The sequence below is a fragment of the Protopterus annectens genome, chromosome 9.part0, assembly GCF_019279795.1.
Source record: "Protopterus annectens isolate FY-2018-M chromosome 9.part0, PAN1.0, whole genome shotgun sequence".
Lineage (NCBI taxonomy): Eukaryota > Metazoa > Chordata > Ceratodontiformes > Protopteridae > Protopterus > Protopterus annectens.
Window position 1 is genome coordinate 225,316,566 of NC_056743.1, and position 25,629 is coordinate 225,342,194.

General features: G+C 37.6%; 1 protein-coding gene across 1 annotated transcript in view; it reads left to right on the forward strand.

The window, feature by feature from the left end:
- The window catches only part of LOC122811147 (vitamin D 25-hydroxylase), a 167,675-nt gene that overhangs the window by 86,813 nt on the left and 55,233 nt on the right, over nucleotides 1-25,629 (forward strand). The window contains exon 2 of the mRNA XM_044082788.1: nucleotides 6,128-6,269. Within this exon, the coding sequence (XP_043938723.1) occupies nucleotides 6,128-6,269 (142 nt within the window). The remainder of the gene's footprint in view (nucleotides 1-6,127; nucleotides 6,270-25,629) is intronic.

A 25,629-nucleotide genomic window follows, 5' to 3' on the forward strand; every position in this document is an offset into this window, starting at 1 on the left:
AATAAATATCTAGAATCAATTAAAGTTTATTTAGGCAGCATTTACCCAAATGTTATATTGCTACATATGTTTTACACGACACCATGATGTTATACTGTTCTGTGTAAATAAATGAAGCAGTGTAACAAAACAGCTAACTTGTGACTCTACAGCATTTTTAAGTTTTCTTTCGTCGTATAAGCTAAAGTAGCTCCCCATTTGCTATAATGAACAAACATGCAATGGTAATTAATAGTTCTTATGTTTCTGTGGACACTTGTTTAAGAGATACAGCTTCTTAAACTTCTTTCTCAGTCTCATTCCTTATAACCAAATAAATGCACAACAAGTTTAATTACTCTTAGCCACTGCTACTTATCTTTTTTATTTCTATTATTAAGAAATATTTCTTTACCATAAAATGGTACACTTAACCTAAACACCTTCACAGCTATTTGCATTTTCTAATTAAGGATATAATGGGATATCTAGACTAACCTAACTGCTTCCAAAGATGTTCTTTGTCACGTCTTCATTCCTATGTATCACTGCTTATGGTTTTATATATATATATATATATATATATATATATATATATATATATATATATATATGTATGATTTGGTATTAGAAGTTCAAAGTGAGTTTAGTCAAACCCACTTCAGTCAAAGTCCAGATGTCGAAGCCGACATTGTCGAAGCATGAATCTCACCCCCATCTCAATCCATGTTAAAGCCCGTTTTGAGATTTATGGCGAGTCATATTTTAACAATGTTGGAATTTGACAATGTCGTTTTAACAGATGTGGGTCGGTAATTCCATCATTCGATGGAGTCTGGTTTGACCTTCTCATGGTAAACCTATATATATATATATATATATATATATATATATATATATATATATATGTGTGTGTGTTTACATTTTTTACTTTATCTGTTTTTCACTACTCTGTACTATTTTAGTACTTTTGTTTCAACCGTTGACTTCCATGTACATTTTGATACTTTGTTGTTTGCACTCCTAGCATGTTCTCTATGCACATTGTTTTCACTATTACGGAGAAAGTTTTTTTTTTTTTCTTTTATGTGGGTCTCCCTTCAGATAGGCTAGTGGTGAACAGAACACCACCTGAGCACAAAAATCAATAAATAAATAGATTTATTGATTACAATAAAACAAAGTCAAACAAAATTTTAGGCACCAAACCTGGATAAAAACTCCTTATGAATGTTCTTTTAATCTATGTCTAGCAACTGTTTGGTGAACTAAATGGATATACTCATCTATATCTGTCAGCAACATTTATGGTTCTTTTACTTTAGTTAATTTCCTGACTAAATACATACACTTAAAGTGACTTTCTGATAAGACATACATGTTATAAGTCATCAATTATTAAAATATTCTTTGCCTTCAAAGATAGATACAGCCTTCATAAACTTAGTGGTGTCTAATTCAAAGCTAGTACTTATATTTTAGCAACCTTCAATGACCAGAAACTCAGTAGTATATTCCTCTCCTCCTTTTAATTAGATACCAAAAGAAAGTTTTGCCAACAAAAATGATAGGTTTAAGACTGCACCAAACAGTTCTGCATCATTCACCAAAGTATCAAAATAGCAGAGCACCATACCAAAAGTACCTCTCCCGATGTCCAAAATGTGTATGCTTATCACGAGGAAGTTGTGATTTGTTCACATGGCAGAATACAACTAAAACTATCTAAACGCTGACCAATAAAAGTCACTACAAAAATCAGTTTTGGAAATGCCGTTTGCCCCCTAAACTCCCCCGACATGGGCATTTGGACCCCTTATAACTCTGTTCCTTATATATGATAACGCATAGGTCACTATAAAAACTGCACAATACTGGACACAATTCGGAGATGTCAATCATTAATTGTGGCAATTAAGTCTAACACCTTTGTGCCTTTTAGGGTACTTATGCATGTGCACTCTAATGTCACTCTACGCCACAGAAAAAAAAACAGTTTAGCCTCAGGCAGAATGGAAAAGCATAATAGGTTTCCAGCACAGCCACCATGAATATTTTTATGATACTGCCATCAGAGAAGCTGCCATTAAATAAAATGTTCATCCAGACATTGTCTAATATAGAAAAATTAAATGAAATACAATTATATGGACCGGAAGGGCAGTCTATTCATTCTTTAATGAAACTATTAAAAAGTTGTAGCAAAAAACTTAAGGCTTGAGGGTGGTTTGAGATGAAGTGTGGTTTCAGCTTTGCTTATGGCTCGGTGGGTACTTTGGGGAACTTATTTCTTGTGGTTTGTTGCAGAGGCTGCAGATGTGAAACAATGATTTTTTTTTTATCTCGCTCTCTCATATAGCCAGACTAAGGGAGAACATTCAGAACAGCAGTTTGAAACATAACACAAACAATACATTTATTCAAATGTCATAGGACTCATGCAAACCTAGACAGAGTCACAATCTATCTTACACATTTTGTTATAAGAGAGGGCCATGCAGCTGATATACCAGTGCAATACGCCATATACTTTGAAGCCATGTTCCAAAATAATTAGTCTATTAAGTACACACTTACAAACATTAGATCCATAAAAGTAAATCGATCAGTTGACCTCATTATTCTAACATCCAAGGAACTTCTGCATCTTAAAATATTATCTATCACTGGCAGGTGATACTAATTAGATCTGTACCTCTTATAACTGATTATAAGAAAACTTACACATAAAAGTCTCTGAGGTCCCTGACTCAGTAGCCATACCGCTCAACCCCTTAGCACAAGAAATCAAAGCCAAAAAATAATGGGGGACAATGGCCCAAAAATAGGGACAGATTTTAAATATTGCTCTTATGAACTTAGAAAGTTGCTACAGTAACAGGTTTTGTGTTAGCATGCATTTTCTGAAGGATATAAAGTCTGAAACTCAAATGTCTGTTATTGTTTAGGGACTTTAGTCTTCAGTGATTTGCCACCACAAACTTTATGAGGAACAGACCAAAAATATGAGGAAAGATTATGGACAGTTGAGAGGTATGCCACTGGCAGATGGTACCTTTTCTGACTATAAGACCAAAGTTTTAATATATGTGTAGTGTATCAGGAATTGGTCTTTTATCTCTTATTTCTTACTTCATCTTATGACCTCTGCAACTGTAAAATAAAATTGTTTCACAGATTAGCTGTTATTTTACTGTTGTATGAGTTTGCTGGGTATTTGGGCAGTTGACATGTGACAGATTTGCCATCACCATTTTGGCAAGACTATCCAACCAAAGAGGAGGAATCTAAGTTTGGACTATAACATTCCCCAACATTTTGTTTTCTTAGATTTAGTTATGTTACAGATGGGAATTCCCTTGCTTGGTATTGTACCCACATAAACTATGCTATTTGTATTTCTGTTGAAATTTAGTTGGTTTGTACTGACTGAATGGGTGCTTTTGAGTTTGAATAAGACCAAAATCCAAGAACTGGAAATGTATGGTGAAGTTAAAAAACAAGTTGAGTACCAAGGTTTTATTCCAATACAAAGCTTTCTTTAGTGTGTAAAACAGAAAGCAAAGCACTCACTTAAATAGCTAATACAAATCACATGACACAATCACAAGCAATTAAATAATCAACACTATAATATCTTACATACATTCAAGCCTGGTGGGTGGCCTGCTTCCAGGTGAATTGTCCATGAATATTCGCATACTTGTAATTCATTATTCAAATTACCCCCCTCTTATCCTTGTATTTTATATCTATAACCCTAAAACTAAACAAATGATTATCTCACTTTTCTCTCATATGTCTGTCTAAAGCATTACTACTCACTTCCCTACGTATCTCAGATTTATGTTCAGTAATCCTGTCTTTCAATTTTCTTACACATTTACCTATATAAAAAGCCATGCATACTACACAGTATGCCATGTATACAATAGCAGTCATATTGCAGGTAGCAAAACACTTAAATATTTTCTGTCTGTAACAGGATGTACAAATTCATTACTGGTTTCGTCATCATTGCAACATAGCCTACCAGGCTTGAATGTAGCGGTTCATGTGAAACCTATTTTAAAGAAGAAACAAATGTTTATAAAGTAAGATTTATTATTTGGTTTTAAAAAGAATTATCTTTTTTATATAGTGTATTAGATTTTATTATATAGGGTATTAGATTTTCTATGTAAGATATTATACTGTTGATTATTTAATTGCTCGTGACTGTCATGTGATTTGTATTAGATATTTAAGTGAGTGCTTTGCATTTTTACACACTAAAGAATGGTAATTCCCAAAACCTTTGGGATTTTATATTGGAATAAAACTTTGGTACTCATCTTGTTCTTTAACTTCACAATACATTTTCAGTTCTTGGATTTTGGACTTATTTTTGCAGTTTTGTTATCCAAGTCTGATTCACCTGAGTGCTGGTCTTTTTGACTTATATTTTGCCTTTGAGTTTGGTCATTAATGAAATAGCTTGTATCCCAGTTTCTGAACCCAGCTTTCCCCTGCATCATAGAGTCCATCAAATAATAACATTTTTAAAGTGCTACTCTGGTGTCACATTCATTGTAGTACATGATAAGTGTCCTTCTGTTTGTTATTCAGTTACAACACACTGCAATGGTAACAGATACAGTGTGATATGTTAGTGACTAGTTTTCCTCTACCATTTCTTGTCAGACCAAATGAATGAAAAGGGGTCTATATTACCTTATCAAAAGCTGATAAGAGCGAATGCTCTTTGATCGACTCCTAAATATCGAACCCACTAAATACCGAAGACATGGAACAGCGATTTATTTTCCCAGGGGAAAAAAAATCTCTATTCTGAAAAAAAAATGGAAATACAACATAAAGTGGGGGGCTCCCCCCCCACACACCCCTATTTAAATATACTAACTCCAAGATCGCAACACAGTGGAGGAAATGGCAAACTCCCGAAAATGCCCCAGCAATTTTTTTCCCTGGGAAAAAATTGCTGTTCCTTGTCTCCGCTATTTAGTGCATTCGATATTTATGGGTTGATCAAAGAGCATTCACTGGTATCAGCTTTTGATAAGGTAATATAGATTCAATGAAAAGAAACTTCACCAACTTTAGACAACAATACAAACAATTTAGCTGGGGATCCTAAGCACCACATACCACAAAAATGGGGATAATTCTTTTTCTCCTGTTTAATATAACTAACTCCAAAAGTGCCCACCTTGGAGCGACTTGTAGTCCAAGGTCACTCAAGTACCTATTCCCTTTGTTAGTACTGACTGAATGTAAATAAGTTGATCGATCACTGATCAAATTATCAGATACCCAGATAATGATATAAAATGTTGTCAATGTCAGCAAGACTATAGCATTCTTTATGCATCTCTGCAGACCTGGGGGACTTTGTTGCTTCTTATATGAGCCCTAGTAGATGACAGATGAGTGTCTGAACAGATACAAAGACAGTCAGTGCAGTGTGCCAGATGACATGAGTATGACACGCAGAAGCATTTTTAATACGCACCTGTCAACATTTCATCTCACTTCATTTACTCAGGCAGCAAGATCACTGGTTCACAGTGATGACAACATGTGGTTTGTGAGGGAAGTAAACTAGCTGCTTCCTCACCTAACCTTAACTGCAAGTAAACACTATGCTCCTTTCCCTAAAAATGGGACATGCACATTCAGTGAATAATGACCAGCTGAAAAGGAACAACCAAATTAGAATATTGGTGGTGCATTTAGTGTCAGAAAGCACAAATGTCTGCAAGTTAGAGATAAGGAGCACAGATGAAATATTTAACTCTTTTTTACTCTATTTGTGTAAATGACTATGAAACTTGATGCATACAATAAATATATTGTATCTGTTACATATTGCTACCTTTTTTTCATTTTAAAATATTAAAAAGGTGCTGCACATAAAAAGTATCCTGAATCTCAGTTAGCCCATAGTCAAATGATCCTATATGTCCCATAAAACAATTACGTTATACCTTGTGATTTGGTCTTATAGGTTAAGTTTCTGGTTCAGATTTTGTCTGAAGTTTTAAGCAGAATTGCTGAATGATTGTGACCAATTATATGTTATCACAAGTACATTGTTTTTATTTATAAAATATTGAAACTGTATTGACAATATTTTCTTTTCTTTCAGATTTTTAGCCTTGATCTTGGTGGTATATCAGCTATTGTTGTTAATGGTTATGATGCTATTAAAGAATGCCTTGTCCATCAAGGTGAATTTTTTTCAGACAGGCCATCTTTGCCTTTATTTCAAAAGCTGACAAATATGGGTGGTATGTGTTTCTTTTATTCTGCATGTGGCTGTAGTTGTAGAGAGGAACTATTAATGACAGAGCCTATAAAAGAATAAAACGTGCTGATTACTAGAGTTGCATCCATATATTTAACAAATATGTTTTACTACTTACCATATTTGTTTATTTGTGACTACACTCTCCATGGTAGATCTATGATTTATATAACCTTCCTTCCTTCTGTCCTCTTGTCTCTCCGTCTCACCCTTTCTCTCTCTCTCTCTCTCTTTCTGTCTTTCTCTCCTCCTCAGATTAGTTATTTTTATCGGATGTTCCCAGGTTCATGCATATGGGTGCTGCACTAAAAGAGCAAAGCTAGTCCCTTTACTTAGTGGTTCTTTTCCAACTTTACTAGTTCTGCCCCAACTGCTAACTGCAAACTCATATATACCTAGATCCTACAATATATATATATATATATATATATATATATATATATATATATATATATATATATATATCCCATTTTACCACAAGGATCAAAACACAACAGATGAAATATTCAAAACAGTCACAAAATGATAACGCTTTCCTTTTGTGATTGGTTAAACAAAACCCTACCAGAAACTTTACCCCCAATGACATCGTAGGAACATATCTACTCTGAATCATGGCAGGATTATTTCCCTTTTTTTTTGTAAGGTAAAGTGTAGGTTTAGGGTTAAGGGCAAGACAATTAAGGTCAACACAGATTAGTAAGGATGGGCAGGAGAACTAATGTGTCAGCAAGAGTGTTTTCAGTCTAGTTCCAAAGCAAAATTCCAGACAGCAATAAAAAAGATCTGCACATCTGACTTTCTGGTCAGCAATCTAACTCAATATTGCATCTTGATGGACCAATGCATAACTGGGCAACATTACTATTCATGATCCAGTTATTCAAACTAATCAAAGTAGGTCAGTACCCAGCATTAAAAAATAAATTACATATTAGCCCCAAACATATGACTTTAGAGAAACCTTTGAATTACCAACACTCATCAAACCTCATTTTAAAACTATGGTTGGGGGAAAATAATTCTCTAAACTGGACCAGCTAAGGGGAATCAAATCCCACCAGATATCAGGGCAGGAAACAGTTTAGAGCTCTTTAAAACCAAATTTAAGCAACAGCCCATTAAGGAATCTATCTGCATATGCTTCAAATATAATGGCTAAAGATGGGACCACATATATATAGTTGCCATATTTGGTTGTCAGGACCCTAAGACTACAACTGCACCTACCTCAGGAATCACATTAAAACTAAACCATGCTGAATAACTGAAAAATAATTATGTGGCATCCAAAAAAATCCCTAATTGTTTAAAGTAATGTGTTTGCCAAAAATAAACTGTCCACATACCTCTATGTCTAAACAAAAAAAATATCTATATGTAACTATTGTACATATAGGGATGTACAAAACAGTTAAATTACCAGTAAACATGCATGTTTTCAAATTCATATTATAAGGTTTGTATTATCACAATGGTATTACACTGTATTATATATTTCAGCTTTAGACAAAAAATGCTTCCTGACTTGTATATTTTGTATTGTGATAATGGCCCAGTTTGTCACTGAAAATGGTATGTTGACCAGTCTACTTAACAGATTAACAAAATTCGCTCCATCAGCAAACTGAGTATTCAGTAGAATTAATTGCACAAATGAACACACAATATATATCTATATAGTTATATCCATATCTATATAATTGCTTAAATTATAAGGAACTCCAGCAGCAGTTGCTGGATGGAGAAAATGTCCACACATGGGCTGGGGAGAAGGAGAAGGTAAGAAGATAATTAGGACATAATGAGGAGGCTCCCCAGAGAATGACTGATATGGTAAGAACATATCTGCTGTGATATTGGGGATCCTCATCATTGAGGGTCCCCAGTAGAATCCCAACTAGTATGACAAATATGGATGGACAATTTCCTACATTTTCTCCTGCCAGTGTGGTCGATATGGGCATCCTGAGACAGTGTAGCAACTGCCTCATGTATATGGACAACCTTCTACTACTACCACCTAGGAACACAATTTGTGACAGATGTAATTACATCAAGCACCTAGTGTCATTGTGCTCTCCCCCACAAACCAGTATATCTGGCACTGAGAAGGTTGGCAACACGAACACCACACCTCAAACACCATCCAAACCTACACAACACACTCCCACATATGCGGAGCTCCTCCACAAAAGCATACCCAAACAAAAGGGACCTGTTAGTTGTTTGTCAGGTGCCAGAATCCACCATATCACCAATGCACTCAAGTCTCTCAACAGGTACTGTTATGATTCTGTCATAGCCCTTGTTGGAGTGAATGACTTGAAATGTACCTCCCTGGACTATATGAAGACATGATCGAGCTTGCTGAGTATGTATCCCAGGCAGGTATGTCCCTAGCCTTAAGCAGCATTCTACTGTCACCCAGAATGATGCCTCAATATAAACAGAAAATAATTGACTTTAACAACTGGCTTAGTTTCTGGTGTCATTCAAAGGGGATCCAGTACCTGACAGCCTGGGATGACATGATTTACAAGCCACAATACTTTGCCACAGATGACCTGCACCTGTCTCCCATGGGCTTCAGGCTCCTGGCAAAGGCTCTTGCCTCCCCCATACTGCCTTTTTTAGGCAATGCAATGAAGTCAAAACTACCAACATGAACATTTCATTAAAATGTAAATTAAAGGTCTTGCTGCTAAATGCTAGAAGTCTAAACATGAAACTGCAGTCATTGCAAGCATTCTTAACCCTGGAAAAAGCTGACATTTGTGCAGTCACAGAAACCTGGTTCAAAGCTGTGGAGAGTTTCCCAGCCATACCAGGTTACTCATCCTATCATTCATTCAGACCCCAAGCTGGGGGCAGCAAAACAAAAGAAGGTGGAGTTGCAATATATATAAAAGACATACACACCTCTAGGCTTGTAAAACAGTATGATGCTCAGGAAATACTCCAGGTGCAATTAACAATTGTCAAGACCCCTATTCAAATCATAGCTAGCTACAGGCCTCCATCTCAGACTCAAGATACCCACTCCACCTATCTGGACCTCTTCTAATCTATCAAGATTCAACGCTTTACCCTGATCCTGGGTGACTTTAACTATCCAGCCATAGACTGGAAGAAATACTCATGCCAAAACAAAAATGCCCAGAGATTCCTTGATTTCGTCAATGCACATTCCTTGGACCAGTTGGTTGACAACCTGACAAGAGGTGAAAATATCTTGGACTTGGTATTAATCACCATGAGTAACAACTGTAGCATCCCTACAGTGTCATCATCCCTGGTAAGAACCAACCACAAATCAGTCACTTTCGAAGTCACCATCTCCCTCGACCCCACCCCCCACCCCCACCCAGCTAGGGTCAAACAAAAAAACTTCTCCAAAGCTGATTACAACCTCCTGAGGGAAGGTATAAATAGCTTCACAGCCCCCTCCACAGAAACTGGCACATATGTCCAAACTTACACCAAAGTACTATATGAGCATTTATATAGCTGCATGGAATCAGGAATACCAGACAGGATGAAATACTCCTCCTCATGGAAGAGTAAACCTGTCTGGCGGACATCTACAATAAATAAACTCCATAATAAAAGGAGAAAAATTGTTGTCCAGGACCAAGAAGGAGCAGGTGTCTAATTGGAAGCAATCTCTCCTTAGCCTGAACAAGCAAATAAGAGCACTAGTGAAATCCTCCAAAGCAAACTTCGAGTCCAAACTGGCCGCATCCACTAAAGGCAATCATAAGGCTTTCTTCACATATGTCCGCAATCTCAAGGGAAGCACCCAGATCTGCTCAGAGCTAGTGGTCAAAGACACCACATACACAAACCCAGTAGATATAGCCAACCTGCTGGCAGGCAGGTTCAGTGAAAACTTCACTCCTCTGTTCCCCATATCAGTAAAACTGGACATCTCCAGTACCTGCCCCCCCCCTTATCTCTAGGGAGCAAGTCATCATTGCCTCTCAAAGGCAAAAATTACAGCCTCCATAGGACCTGATAACACCCCAGTCTGCATCCTACATGAACTCAGGCAGGAACTTGCAGTACCATTAGGCACCCTATTCAACCAAAGCCTGAGTACCGGCTTCACCCCAGCTGAGTGGAGGACAGCTACTGTCATCCCTTTGCACAAAGGTGGAGTGCCCACCGATCCAGGAAATTGTAGACCCATCAGCCTAACTAGCCTGATCTGCAAGGCCATGGAGAGGATTATCATAGACCTCATTAACAAGGACATTGGCAGCCTCCAGACACTTGATCCCACACAGTTTAGTTTTGTCAAGGGGAGGTCATGTCTGTTAAATTTGGTCGACTTCTTTGAGACAATCACCAAGGCCATAGACAAGGGGTAAGATGGTGCACACCACCTACTCTGACTTAGCCAAGGCTTTCAATACTATTCCCCACTCAGATATAATAGATAAACACTCTCAACTCAGCATCAATCCGTATGTTACCAGATGGGTAGCAAACTAGCTCACTGATAGAACCCATCTAGTCAAAATAGGGGAAGCCACCTCAAGTAGTAGACTCGTAACAAGTGGTGTACCCCAGGGATCAGTCTCGGGGCCTCTGCTGTTTGGGATATACTTCTCAGAGGTGCAGGCCAAATCTAGTGGGCTATGGCTGACCATGTTTGCAGATGACTGCAAGCTGGGTGCTGCCATCAATTCCCCTAGTGATGTGGAAATCCCTCAAGAGGGTTTCACCCAAACAAATGACTGGTGCCAGAAAGATGGCCTCAAACTGAATGCCAAAAAATGCATCATCATCATCCCTTTTGGGGAGAATGATGTTCCCACAAATTGACACATCGATAATAAGGCACTAAGCATGCAATCAGTTGTAAGGGACTTGGGAACCCAGGTTGATAGCAAACTGACTTTTGACCACCATATTGCCTCCATTGTACATAAAGCTTTCTACATGGTCCACCTAATTAGTAAGGGTATCTCATCCAGGGACAAGGTGGTCATAGCATCCCTGTATTCTTCCCCTTATATGACCGATTATTGAATACAATGCCCCTTTCGGCATGTACCTCACAAAGTACATGCAGCAGCTGGAGAGACCACAGAGATTCCTCACACAGAGAATCCAGGGCCTCAAGCATCTACCCTACACAGATAGGCTAAAAGTCCTGTCCCTCTACTCAGTCTCCTGCAGACTCCTCAGAGGTGACCTTTGTCTGGCATGCAAAGCAATCTCAGACCCTGCCCTGATGGGACTGCTGCATATCCGCAAATCAAGCTCTACTCGAGTAACCTGCAAACGAGACCTCAACCTGGTCTGTGACATCAATAGGACTTGGCAGGACAGATTTGTGTCCCAGAGTCTCCCCTTTTGTGGAATAGACTCCCTCTCCACATAAAGCAGAGTACCTCATTAAACCTGTTTAAGCGCAACCTGGATAACTGGATGGGGAACAGAAAATACACCCCTGTGATTCCACCTATGTCCCTGCTGGACAGTGGCATAGGTTCCTGACATGTTGGAACATGGACTAAATTCTTGGCAAGGCTTGTAAGGACCTCAGGGCCAATAGCCTAATAACTTCCTATGATCCTATGAATCATGTGATAGGAAGGAAGCCATGTTCATCCTGATCCTTAAAACTTCTGAGATAGATCCATATAATGTGAATAACTGCAGTGTGATCTCAGATCTCCTGTTGTTAAAATACTTGAGAAGGAGATCTTACTCCAATGCATTGTTATCTAAGAATCAGTAACATCAGTGACCCATTTCATTCGAGAGTTCAATTGAGTTATAGTATGGAGACAGCTCTTGTAAGAATCTGCTAACGGTATGAGACCCATGCCAATATTCAGTTTTGTTTCTGATGGCTCTCTCATCAGCATTTAACACAGTGGACAATGAGTTCCTATTGGACCTCTTCAACGTTGGTGCAGTACCACAGGAGCAGCATGAGATTGGCTAAGCTTCAGCGTTTTCAGATGAACTCTCATTTTAGGGGTTCATACTTAGTCCTCCTACTCTCTTACCCATGCTGTACTATAGGGTTCAAGTTTTGAGCCCACATCTTGTTTACTGTGTACAGGCTTTCTTTGCGAATCATTATATGAAAGAGAGGGTTGTAGTACCATCATTATCCTAACAACGTGCAGCTGTACCTCACTTCCCTATGGAGTCTATGTCTATCTTAAACAAGTTAACAAGGGATCCGTAATGCAACCACAGCTGGATAAACCAACATTATTTGAAACACAGAGTATCCAAGAATGTTATCTGTGGTACTTTGCACTGTGATATGGGGTTTCTCTACACCAGGTTTAATCTCCAGTATCATATATAGTGGGGACATACTTCAGTTCATGTAAAGATACATAATTTGGGGTTAATGTATGATGACAGCCTGACTCCGATGAGCCAGGTTTCAGCTAATGTCAGATTATCCTATTCCCATATCTGGAATATTGTCTTTGTTAAGTGCCTTGTTCTACCAGTATGCCTTCCTATTGTGGCACATGCCTTCATCTTCACTTATTTGGAATATTATCATTCTAAACCTTTCAATGGCATTTGAGACTGTGTCTTACACCCTTTGCCTCAGCAAGCTCTCACAACTAGAACTAAGCAGTATCACCATTAAATGTCCCTCTAGTTATTTCAACAACAGTGCACAATCTGTCATTTGGCAGGACACCTATTCTACTCACCTGCTAGTGCAAACAAGAGTGCAATAGGGGTCAGTATTAGGATCTCTCTTATTTAATATACACATAATGGCATGCACAAGGCAGCCAAACATGCAACAATTATATAATATGCTAGTGACTCAGCTCTTGTTTTCTCAGTCCCAGCTCTATCCCAGTTCCACACAACCACCCTAATCTCCATCTTCTTTTTGAAGACTGGCTAGAAAAATCCCAACTACTCCTGAATCCCACAAAAAAAAAGAATCACATTTACCTCCAGTAACATCTCTCCAGATAACACTGCACTAAATATAATCACATCTCACAGTACCAAAATAGAACAAGTCACCCATGCCGCAATGTATGCCAACATAGATGACAAACTTAAATTTGATCAACACATCAATGTTGTTCAAAAAATACACAGAAAATAAGGGTTATTTGACAAGCACATGCTATATTTCATTGACCACAGAATGAAAATAACTGCAGTATTCCTCTTATTTCCTCACCTGCTGTATGCATCTACAATTTTCGCAAGTATTCAGATTATACTAAGGAACATGCCTGAACAATAGCATAATAAAATAAATAAATCTGCGTCTAATCTCCCAAACCAAACTCATTGCATTCCTCTGCAAAACCTAAACTGGCTAAAACTACCACACCAGATATCACATACATACTCATAATAACACATAAAGTATTAAATGGTTACTTGAACACCCCAGTCATCAGTAATATAATAAGGTGGTGCAAACCCAAAAGGGAAATTCACTTGAAGAACCAACATCTAATAAAACTAATGTCTTTCGGCTTTTCCCGGTTAGGGGTCACCACAGCGGAACTCCAGTCCACTAATGATTGGCAGTGGATTTTTTACAGTGCCGAGTTGCCAGCTCAATGCCCAACCTTGAAAGAAGTCACACCCATAGAATCACAAAAATCCAACAAGTCAAATGGGGATTCCTTATACTCTGTAAGCGTAGCAAAACTATGGAACAGCATTCCTTTCACCATCAGACCAACAACCTCCTTCCTTTAAAAACCAATTTCAAATAACATATACTGTAAATCACGCTATAATCTGCAACTGTTTTGAATCTCCAGGATAAAATACTGAAATACTAAAGATTTCCTCTTTTCACTTACTAAGCCATTTCTTTCCTCCTCATTTTTTTTTAGATCTTATTGTAGTGAATATATAGTACTCATCCCATGAGAAACGTATTAGTTCTCCTATCAGCATGTATATATATATATATATATATATATATATATATATATATATATATATATATAGCCATAGCGTTGTCACCTCACTGCAAGAGGTTTTCCCATTCGATTCTCGGATGGAGCACCTTCTGTGTGGAGTCTGAATGTCCTCCCCGCAGTTGAGTGGCATTCGAAAGACATGCATGAATGGGCGTGCTTTTATTGAAGGTTGGGCGTCGGGCTGGCACCTCGGCACCATAAAAATCGACTGCCAATCATTAGCAGACCAGAGTTCCACTGTGGCGACCCATAACCAGGAAAAGCTGAAAGAACAACATTGTATTTATAGGATTATAGGAGATTACTAGGATATCAACCCAGAGGTCATTTCAAACCTAGCCATTTCATCTCAATGTAATACCATAAAAATGCTAGTCAGTACCCAAGATTGAATTTAGTAATGACTGCCCATGTCCAGGAGGGTTGTATTATTTGTGTTCCGATATTTCTTACTCTTTACCACTTAGTAACATTGCTACATTTATATTTATCATTTTCATCTCTAGTAATGGGTTGCAATGTGCACCAATATACCTTTGTATGACTGTTCCTATTTATTCCATTTTTAATAAATTTCATAATTGTTTTGTATATTGCCCTTTCTTTAGGGTTTGTCTAATCTTTGTTGTATTGTACATCTACTATTTCTTGGTGTTTTTCTCCATGAGCCTCAGCTAAAAATGCACAATATAACCCAGTCAGACTGTTATGGTAAACAAAATAAATAACGTTAACTAAATAAAATATCATGTCCTGTACCGAGGGCTTCTGGACATGGAATTTGATTATTTCTAGCTGGCACAACATTCCACAATCTCAGTTAATTACTGGAGTGTCTTGTAATCATCATCTTACATTGGGTCTCTGTAGTCTGCACTGGCCACCAGTCAAATATGGTATCATATTTAACATTCTAGTTGTTGTCCACCTAGTTCAATGTGATTTGGATTTCCACAGTCCTGGGGAGCTGCTGGCCTGGTATTAGCAATCCCACATCATGCACTCAACCAAACTGAAAATGATGGCCATTCTGGAGCATAGTTAGATTCTTTAGGTAGTCATTCTTTTACATACTAGGACTGCACTACTGGAATCTACTGACAGGTTGGTTGAGGGTGCTCCCCATGCTCAGTGGTTTTAAGAATTCTTTAATAAACACATTTTGACCCAGCTTTTAGTGATTATCTCCTGTCTTCTTAGAGCTTGCAACACCCATTTTTAAATTCATAGCAGTTTTATCTGTTCTCTTTATTTTTTGTAATGTAGTATGTCAACCTATATTGTATTTGTTTCATTTTTTTCATTGCATTTTTAAAGTGCATAGTGTTTAGACACTTTAATAAATTTAAACTTTGAACCTTGATATTTCACCGTCCCCTGCATCTATTGCCACTATGCGCCATCCCCACAGATAAGAACAATCAAGACTTGAGAGTGTCTGGCAATGTGTCAGTAATGCAAGTGAAAGCAATCCTCTGAAATGGATTCAGAGAGGACTTCTCCCAGTTTATGAAGACACCCAGGGCCTGCAGCCACAGGATAATCTATTCAGAGGATAGTTCCAGGGAGTTTTTCAATTGGTTACCTGAATCCCATTGTCTATGTAAAGAGAACACATGAAGTTTACCTCCTGCAAGGTCTTTGTCATAATTTGTATCACAGCAATAAACACTGTATGCAGAAAACACACCAAATTGTAGCACTTTGTATAGAAAGTAGTGCTGATTCAGTATAAAACAAAAGGAACTTCATGTGCGGACCCCAGACCCTGAAGAAGAAGGTGCCCATTATGCCCAGTGATATCACTCAGATTGTCTGCAGCAGCCAGGTCATGACCCCCCCCCCCCCGTGAATCATCTTGCAGAATCTGGCATAATAGATACCTCAGCTGTCTAGATTTCAAATCCCTAATGGATCACTAACTAGAACGGTTTTCCAGTTTCCCAGGGAGTAAAACCCAAAGCCTTGCTGTGATGAAAGGACAATCTCTACAGCAACTTTGAGCATCCCAAGGTGAGCAAAGCCTTTTCTGGGGAAGGTCTTAGGTTTTCCAAGATACAGCAATCTGTTAACTATGTTAAGAAACTGCTGAGCACTCATGATAGCTTTCCAAGCCAGACATACACAGAGAATTGCATCCTTTATTAAGAGCCCTAGTCATTAGTCTGGACAGCAGCTATTTGGCCAGTAGTGTCACCTTTTTTACTGATTTGGTCAATGACATTTGGGAAGGCAAGGCTGTCTGTTTGAGGGCCCTCCAGGACTGCAGTTGTTGGGCTATCACAGTAACCTTTCACACAGACTTGGCTGCACACCTCTCAAACCATTAACACAAAAAATCTGGACACAGCCAAAAATAATAGGGGGGGGCAATGGTCCCAAATCAGGGACAGATTTTAATTATTACTTTTATAAACTTAGTTGCTAGAATAACAGATTTTGTGTTAACATGCATTCCTCTGAAGGATATGAAGTCTGAAACTCAAATGTCTGTCATTATTGAGTGACATCTTCCCCCAGTGATTTGCCAGAAAAGCACAACTTTTATGAGAAGCAGACCAAAAATATCAGGCAAAATTCCAGGCATTCTGTGAAAATCTGGATAGTTGAGAGGTATGCTTGGCTGATAACGTTTGAGGTTTAGGTTGTTTGATGCATACAGGCATTCCTCAGTCTATCAGAGGGATTGTCCTTCCTTGGGGGTTAAACTGACATGGAGGAATATGGATGGTTCAAAGAATTCATACAGACTTTCAACATTAGGAAAGACCTACTTTGTCTTCTAGAAGTCCTTTGCTAGACCATGGAGAAACTAATCAAACACAAACTACGACCAGTAAGGAGCATCCAGGAAAAGCCTCCCTGAGCTCATCATGGGGGGAGAGAGTGTGAACCATTCTGTCCTGCACTGACACGTCTGAACTTGCTGCCTTAGCCATAATGTCAGCACCATCACAGCTGCAGAATGTTATGATGCGGATCACTTTGGAATCCATGGATAGTGCCTTAACAGGTTCATCCTTGATAACTTTAGACAGAAAGGTGAGGTATCTAAGCCCTAGTGCAGCCTAGTAAACACCCTCCAGTCTACTCTGTCTAAAAACTTTAAGCTCTAAGGCGGATGACAATCTGGTAAGATGTTGCAGCCTGTGGGACCTATGCTACAGTTTAGACACCACATAGGTGTTTGCTTTTGTATACCTTTTGTATACCTGACCCACATGCTACTCACTCAGCAGGGGTTTGTATTAGGCATCCATCTTCTTTGAAACCAAAGTCGTAGTATATGAATACTTCCAGGCTGCATACACACTATCTTTTATCACTGGATCCATGAGGAGATGTCAGAGGACTGCTTTTCCTTCTTCAACAAATACTCATTCAGAGATTTTTAGTGAGAAAGAATGGAATCATATGGCAGTCCAAAGTGGACTTCACGAGCCAGTAGATTTCTGCAAAGTAGAACTCATCCAGCTGGGAGCTGTAAGGTGAGGTCTCATATTCTTCATCTGCATTAGAGATAAGGGCCTCCACATACACAGGGAGACAGAGAGAAGAAGACATCCTCTGCCCCCTTCAGCTCCAGCTTGGATGAGCTCTCTCTCATGGCCAATGAGCATGAGTATGATGAGCTGACAGAATGGTGACACTTCCTGTGACAGTGGACCAGATGGTGCCTTTATTGCCACGTCTGCATTCTATAGCAGCCAGTACCTCAGGGATGTGGGATATCTCATAGATAGCATGCATAGTGTTAGCTTTCTCCTGTGGTATGCTAGCAAACCATATATGGTCCTACATATGTAGAAACTGTACTGAGGAATCTGTTGAGTATTCTAGAGGCAGAGACTTGAGAAATTCTATGTAGCTATTATAGAAAGAGCTCTGACCTTGGTCTTTACAGGTAGTGCACAGCACCATATAAAGCATGTGATGTATCATTTACATATAACTTTTCAGTATTTTATAAAGTATGTAATGTATCATTTACATATAACTTTTCAGTATTTTATAAAGCATGTGATGTATCATTTACATATAACTTTTCAGTATTTTATAAAGTATGTAATGTATCATTTACATATAACTTTTCAGTATTTTATAAAGTATGTGATGTATCATTTACATATAACTTTTCAGTATTTTATAAACCATGTGATGTATCATTTACATATAACTTTTCAGTATTTTATAAAGTATGTAATGTATCATTTACATATAACTTTTCAGTATTTTATAAAGCATGTGATGTATCATTTACATATAACTTTTCAGTATTTTATAAAGTATGTAATGTATCATTTACATATAACTTTTCAGTATTTTATAAAGTATGTAATGTATCATTTACATATAACTTTTCAGTATTTTATAAAGTATGTGATGTATCATTTACATATAACTTTTCAGTATTTTATAAAGTATGTAATGTATCATTTACATATAACTTTTCAGTATTTTATAAAGCATGTGATGTATCATTTACATATAACTTTTCAGTATTTTATAAAGTATGTAATGTATCATTTACATATAACTTTTCAGTATTTTATAAAGTATGTGATGTATCATTTACATATAACTTTTCAGTATTTTATAAAGTATGTGATGTATCATTTACATATAACTTTTCAGTATTTTATAAACCATGTGATGTATCATTTACATATAACTTTTCAGTATTTTATAAAGTATGTGATGTATCATTTACATATAACTTTTCAGTATTTTATAAACCATGTGATGTATCATTTACATATAACTTTTCAGTATTTTATAAAGTATGTAATGTATCATTTACATATAACTTTTCAGTATTTTATAAAGCATGTGATGTATCATTTACATATAACTTTTCAGTATTTTATAAAGTATATAATGTATCATTTACATATAACTTTTCAGTATTTTATAAAGTATCTGATGTATCATTTACATATAACTTTTCAGTATTTTATAAAGTATGTAATGTATCATTTACATATAACTTTTCAGTATTTTACATAAAAGGAAAGTAAAGAAAGCCGGGCATTTTAAATATTTTGCACTTGTTTATTTCCTGCAAATGCACTTTTGCAGTTCCCAAACAGTCCTAGAATGAATTAGATAAATGGACTTAAGTTCTCTAAGATATAGGAATCTGTTACTATATTAAGAAACTGGTGATCAATCATGTGCTTAAATGGAACATGCGATAGGGCTCACCAAAACATATCAGAAATATTTCTCAGTCATGCACACTGTTCTAAGGAACTCACTCCTGTCTTCTCTTAAAATATGAAATATATTACTTATAATCTCCTCATGAATCTTATTTATATGACTGATATTTTTTTATTTTTGTTGGGTGTGTGGTTTTTCATGTGCTTGACAGTAACACTTTCTACTGCTACTTTGTAAGTCTGGTTCTGTCTCATTAGTCTTTTTTTCAATATAGTTCACTCTTCTGTTTTCTGTAGCTGAAATTTCTTGACAATGTTGGTCTGCTATATCATTTTATTTAGTTTTTAAATATTATTTTATTTTGTATTATTTTGCAGTATGCTGAATGTGATTGTTTTGAAATTTATTGGTCTACTTTTGCAGAAAACATTAAAATCAAGGTATTCTTGTTTTGTTTTCATTAGCAGAGATTTAGAAAGCATATCAAGGCCAGAGCTATATGGGCAATGCCTCAGTGCCCAGTGGTGATATAATGTGATTCAGAGATAATGCCACATGGGGCAACAACTCATTAGCAGTTCATTCACATGTCTCCAAATCAAACGTTGTACAGTTACAGAAAATTGCTCTAGTGCACCCCCTACCAGCCCGTGCAATTCAGGCACCTATAAACATACCCCCCCCACACACACACACACACACACACATATACACCCAGCACTGTAACGTGTATTTCTAAAGGTTGAGTTTTGTAATATATATGTGATTCTTTGTACCACAGGTTGAAGTGTATTGATAATAAAAATTGTAATGTTTTTTGTGGTGTTTTTAGATATTATTTATGCTGGAATTTCTAAAGGCTTAAATTAAAGGGGAAGCCTTAACATGACAGATTTCTTCTTTGTGGTAAGCATTTTGGACTCTGAGACCAACTTACCATCACTTTAGAAGGCAGTCGTACAGGCAGAGATGCATGATGATGTGGCAGTCCAAGGGAATGGCCAATACTAATGCTAATTAGCCATTTTGTTCTTCTCAGGAAATATCAGTCTCCTTATTTGGATGGCTGAGCAATTCAAAATTCTCTGGAGAGGAAAAAAGTGACCATAATAAAAACACAGTGGTCACCCACTCAATTCTATGGCATTATTCATGTTGTCTGTAAGTTCAGCGAAGATATGGGGTGGGGTGGGTGATAGTGTGTGTGTGCATATCTGGACATGTGTGTGATGTCTCTAGAGGCATGCACAAAGCTGCACAAGTATTTGTGTGTTTGTGTGTGTGAGGGAATGTAGTTGGTGATTTTTCCAACATGTTGCATGGATCACTATGGAGGACACTACTAACATCAGGTCTGACAGCACTAATGCAGGCTACTGTGCGATTCAAGGATATGCTAATGAGGTGTTCCTCACTGGAGACATAGTTGTCTCTGAGTAAAGTTTTCTCACCATTGTGGTAACAGAATGGCCTGCAGTGGACAATATACCTCTTACCTGTCCCCTATTTTCAGGGTCATCCCTGATTTCTGGTGCAAATTTTAGATGTGTTCCTCTTAATCCTATACCTTGTAAGTATACCTCATTATGAGGAATATTTCTCATTTTGAGTCTCAATACTTCCATGCTCCTCACAGTTCCACAATGAAAGGGTCTGTTACATATTCAAGGTTAAGAATTTTTAACTGATATCTATATTAAGTAATACTGAATTATATTTATTCATCTAAAGAGCTTATTAAAAGTATAAAGTAACATATTTTATTTATCCTATGAGCTTCCTAGTTGAACCTGTTAGCTATTAGTCAGTGTTCCACATTTGTTCCATATTATTAGAGTCAGTGTTCCACAGTTTGGGGAATGGAAGATTAAGAGCTATGGTATTCAGTTATGGCAAGTAGTGAGCCTTTTTCTGAATGCCAGGGTTATTTTGTAAATTAGCATTATTTTTAATTCTCTCAGTTTTGTTTGCTTCTTTTCTTGTTTTTTGTTTCTTTAGGTTGTATAGTCTAGATATCATAGTTGTTTTCTTCCTTTACATATCTTTCCAGGGTCTATATTGAAAGCTCGAAAGCCCTAGTAACCGAATACATAAACACCAACACATATTCTGCGAACTGCGAGTACACCGAACACCCTAAACCGTGAAATTCAAAAGCTCGAACCATCATAGTTGTCCCACCCCACTGCCCGCTACATACTACCTACCCAAACAAACTAAATAAACACATACATACAGTAACCAAAACCCTACTTCTAACCCTAAACTAAACCCTACTTCTAACCCTACACTAAATCTTATATATACCACCATTTATGCACTTACCTTAACCTGCACCCTAACCCTAAGGTCTGTAACTATCACACACTTACCTTAACAAGCTATACCCAAATAAAATAAATAATCCACACACATACACTTAACCCTACATCTAACCCTACACTAAATGTCACATACATTACCATCTATGCACTTACCTTAACCCGCACCCTAACCCTAGGATCCATAACTATCTCACACTTACCTAACGGAGTTATACCGCAGAAGGACCAACCATGACGATTTGTTTCGGTTTTCACGCTTCAGGACGATCGCTGTTTACGTGGTTCGAAGAAAACGTGTCAGCATTTATGTATTCAGGTAAGTGCATCTTTGTGGGGGTCTACTTTGGATGACCGAAATGCCAGTTCGTCGACACGCAAAACACCGAGACCAAACAACCGAAAACACACAATACCGACAACTCACAAAACTGAACACCATTACACCGACACACAAAACGTAAACTACACATTACACACAATTACATATCCACTAACCTTAACCCAAACCCAAACCCAAACCCTAACCCTAAGGTCCGACTCTACCGCACACTTACCCTACCCGCACCCTAACCCTAACTCACTTAACCCACCCCTAAACCTAAAGTCCGTCACTATCGCACACTTATCCTACCTGCACCCTAACCCTAACTCACTTAACCCACCCTAAAACATAAAGCCCGTCACTATCGCACACTCACCCTACCCGCACCCTAACCCTAACTCACTTAACCCGCCCCTAAACTACAGTCCGTCACTATCACATACTTACCTTACCTGAACCCTAAGTCCGACACAACCGCACACTCACCTTTCCCACACCCTAACCCTATATCCCTCACTATCGCACACTTACCTGTCCACTTCCTAACCCTAAATCCCTCACTATCGCACACTTACCGAGTCACGCTCACACGTTGCCCATGTAGGTCTTTCGGCTGTCGGGATTTCACCTTGTCGATCACCTTCGTTTTCGGTCGTTTGGTCTCGGTCTTCTGCGTGTCAGTGATCTGGCATTTCAGTCATCCAAAGTAGACCCCTTTGTGGATGTAATAGGGAACCATCTTTCCATTTATGTCCCTATGTACTTCCTTGTTTGAAATGAGTTGTAACTTCTTCGACCAAATCACATGACTAAGGTACTTTCAAGTGGGAAGCAGTTGGTAGAACTGGTCAAACAATGCCAAAATGGAAAATCCAAGGCTATCAAGAGCAAGATCCTGTTACCTAAGGCAATGTAGATTTTTACAAGCTCCACATGACCTTCTCAACCAACCACTGCAACACATAGGTAACAAAAAAAAAACAGCATATGCATTGTGTAGTGAATTAGCTAAGTTGGGAGTTGCACTAGAAAGGGTTAGCCCTGAAAATCATGAGGTAGTTGAGTATCCTAGGAACTCAGTCAGATGCTAGAGGAAAAAGAATGTTTTTCACACAGACATTGTATTATTAGGTGTATCTGAAACAGAAGAGAATTAAGTTCAGTTCAATTTGAGCTCATGGAAAATCAGTCCAGAGTTTCTGAGTTAATGAGAGAAAGAGAGTTCAACAGAAGAAGGGGGTTTATGTAGCTGGTTACTAGCTAAAATGAAGAGTTTCAGCCATGAGAGAAATTCCTGTTAACTGTTGTGTGCAGCCTAATGTGCGAGTTTCAGCCTGAGGGGCATTTTCTGCTCAAAGCTAAGTGCAGCCTCAGGTGAAAGTTCAACAGGAAATTAGCCTTTGGCACAAGTGAAGTAGGCATTCTCCAAAGATGCCATTCAGCTAGGAGTTTTTTTAAAACCATTTCCATTCTCTTTTCCAACATAGCAATCCATTTGTGGGTGAGCACAGAAATAGTCAGTGTAAGGATCTAAATACCTTCTGCAATATCAACAGAATGGTGACAGTTATAACTTGCAGTGGATACAACTGCTCTGGAAAAAACTCCCCATTCATGTAAACAAAGCTCATTCATGCCGATATTTAAGCACTTACAAAAGATCTCAAATGGTATAGGAGAAGGACTCGCAGTGGATATGATTTTTATACGCATAAACCGATTCCCATCAGCTGCAGGCAATGGGAGAAATAAGCAGCAAATCATTTGTCATGCTCGAAAGAAAACACATATCTTACAGTAGTCATATAGATCAATTATTCTGATTTAGTCTTCCATATTTTCAAAGAAAACATTGAAACATAATTGATTTTTTTTTTTACTGGTGAATGTTTCAGATTACACAGTTACAGGAAAATTTGATTAAAGACATGACATGCAAATTGCACAAAGTAGCATGAATATGCCTTTATTAGGTTTGATACACAGTTCTGCATAAATACGCCTCATTTTGATCCTGCAGTGTAATAAGCCAACTTTTAGGCATATGTAAATATTTTGTTCTCAAATCCTCCAACCCATTCGTCTCGATTATTGACTGAATAAAACTTTAAGGCCATTGCTTCCAGGAGTAAAGCCTTAACTAAGTTTAAACTTTTCCACATATAGATTCATAAGTCTGTTGGTGAGTACTAAACTAGCTGCCCTTGACCACCATTTTAAGTCTAGCCCATTTCCCTTGTTGTGCTTGAATTAACCTCTCTCATTTGATGTAGCTTTGCCTTACTATCCCATGTTTTGTTTTATTTATTTTTAACCCATAATGAAAATAATGGATCATACCATAGATTAGTTGAGGGGGATAAAGTTAGGAGCTGCTTCTGTCCATTAGTAGTGCAGGGGACAGTCCTGGGATACATTTTTTATTAGTTCTGATACAAGCACAGACTCACGCAAGTATGGAAAGGTGCAAAGGCCAAAATACTGACTTAACCAAACAACAAATCAGCCAACACCATCAATCAGCTTCCAAAATAATACTTTAATACTTCATATTAGAATAGATACATACTGCATACCGGTTTTGTCTGCAAGCCTTCATCAGTGCATAATAAAAAACACACTCCGTCACATTTAAATACCATAGTCTCAATCATTATTGGCTATTATAACTGGTCATTAAGTCCTGGTGCAAATAAGGCACCTAATTTAAAAATCCACATCTGTTCCTTGAGATTTAACACCTGATACCATCCCACTTTATTGTTTTAAAATAAACTCTATCAATAATAGTAAACATAAACCTAGCTGAAACATGTTTCAAAGTATGTTTATACAAAACACTTGTGGACTTAGCACACCGAATATCACTCAAATGCTGAAGCATTCTTAACTTTAATGGGTGCGAAGTTTTTCCCACATAAAATGCTGAACAAGAACAGGTAGCCAGATATATTACCCAGTCTGTGTTACACTTGCCATATACTAAAATGTCAAATACTATAGAACAGTTTCTCAAAGAAAAACATTTATTTTACATTCTCCTAAGCCTCACAAATTGAGATTTAGGGATGTTATTAATTATATGTCTGAGGTGACAACTGGCAGCATGTAATAAGGTATTAAACTTTGGATACTTCCTAAATATAGAACTTTGCAATGTACTATCCTGCATAACCGTAATTAATATATCCAAAGACATAATAGTTTCAGAATGATAATTAATAGTAAACTGAATCCCCTATTTATTCTCATTTAAATAATTCACAAATTCCTGCAAATAAACGGGGTCCAAGCTCCATACTAGTCAGCAGTCATCTAAATATCAATGCCAAATATCCATACCATCCAGAAATAAATTATGAGATTCATCATAAATCAACTGTTCTTCCATGTAGCCCATGAACAGATCAGCATATATTGGCGCAAATGAAGCCCCCATGGCCATTCCCTTAAGTTGTAAATAATATTGATTTCCAAAGTAAAACACATTTTAGTGAGAACGTGTTCAGTTAAACATAATAAAAATGTGTTAAATCCTGGGGAGTACAGACCTGCCTTATTTAACCAAAACTCCAATGC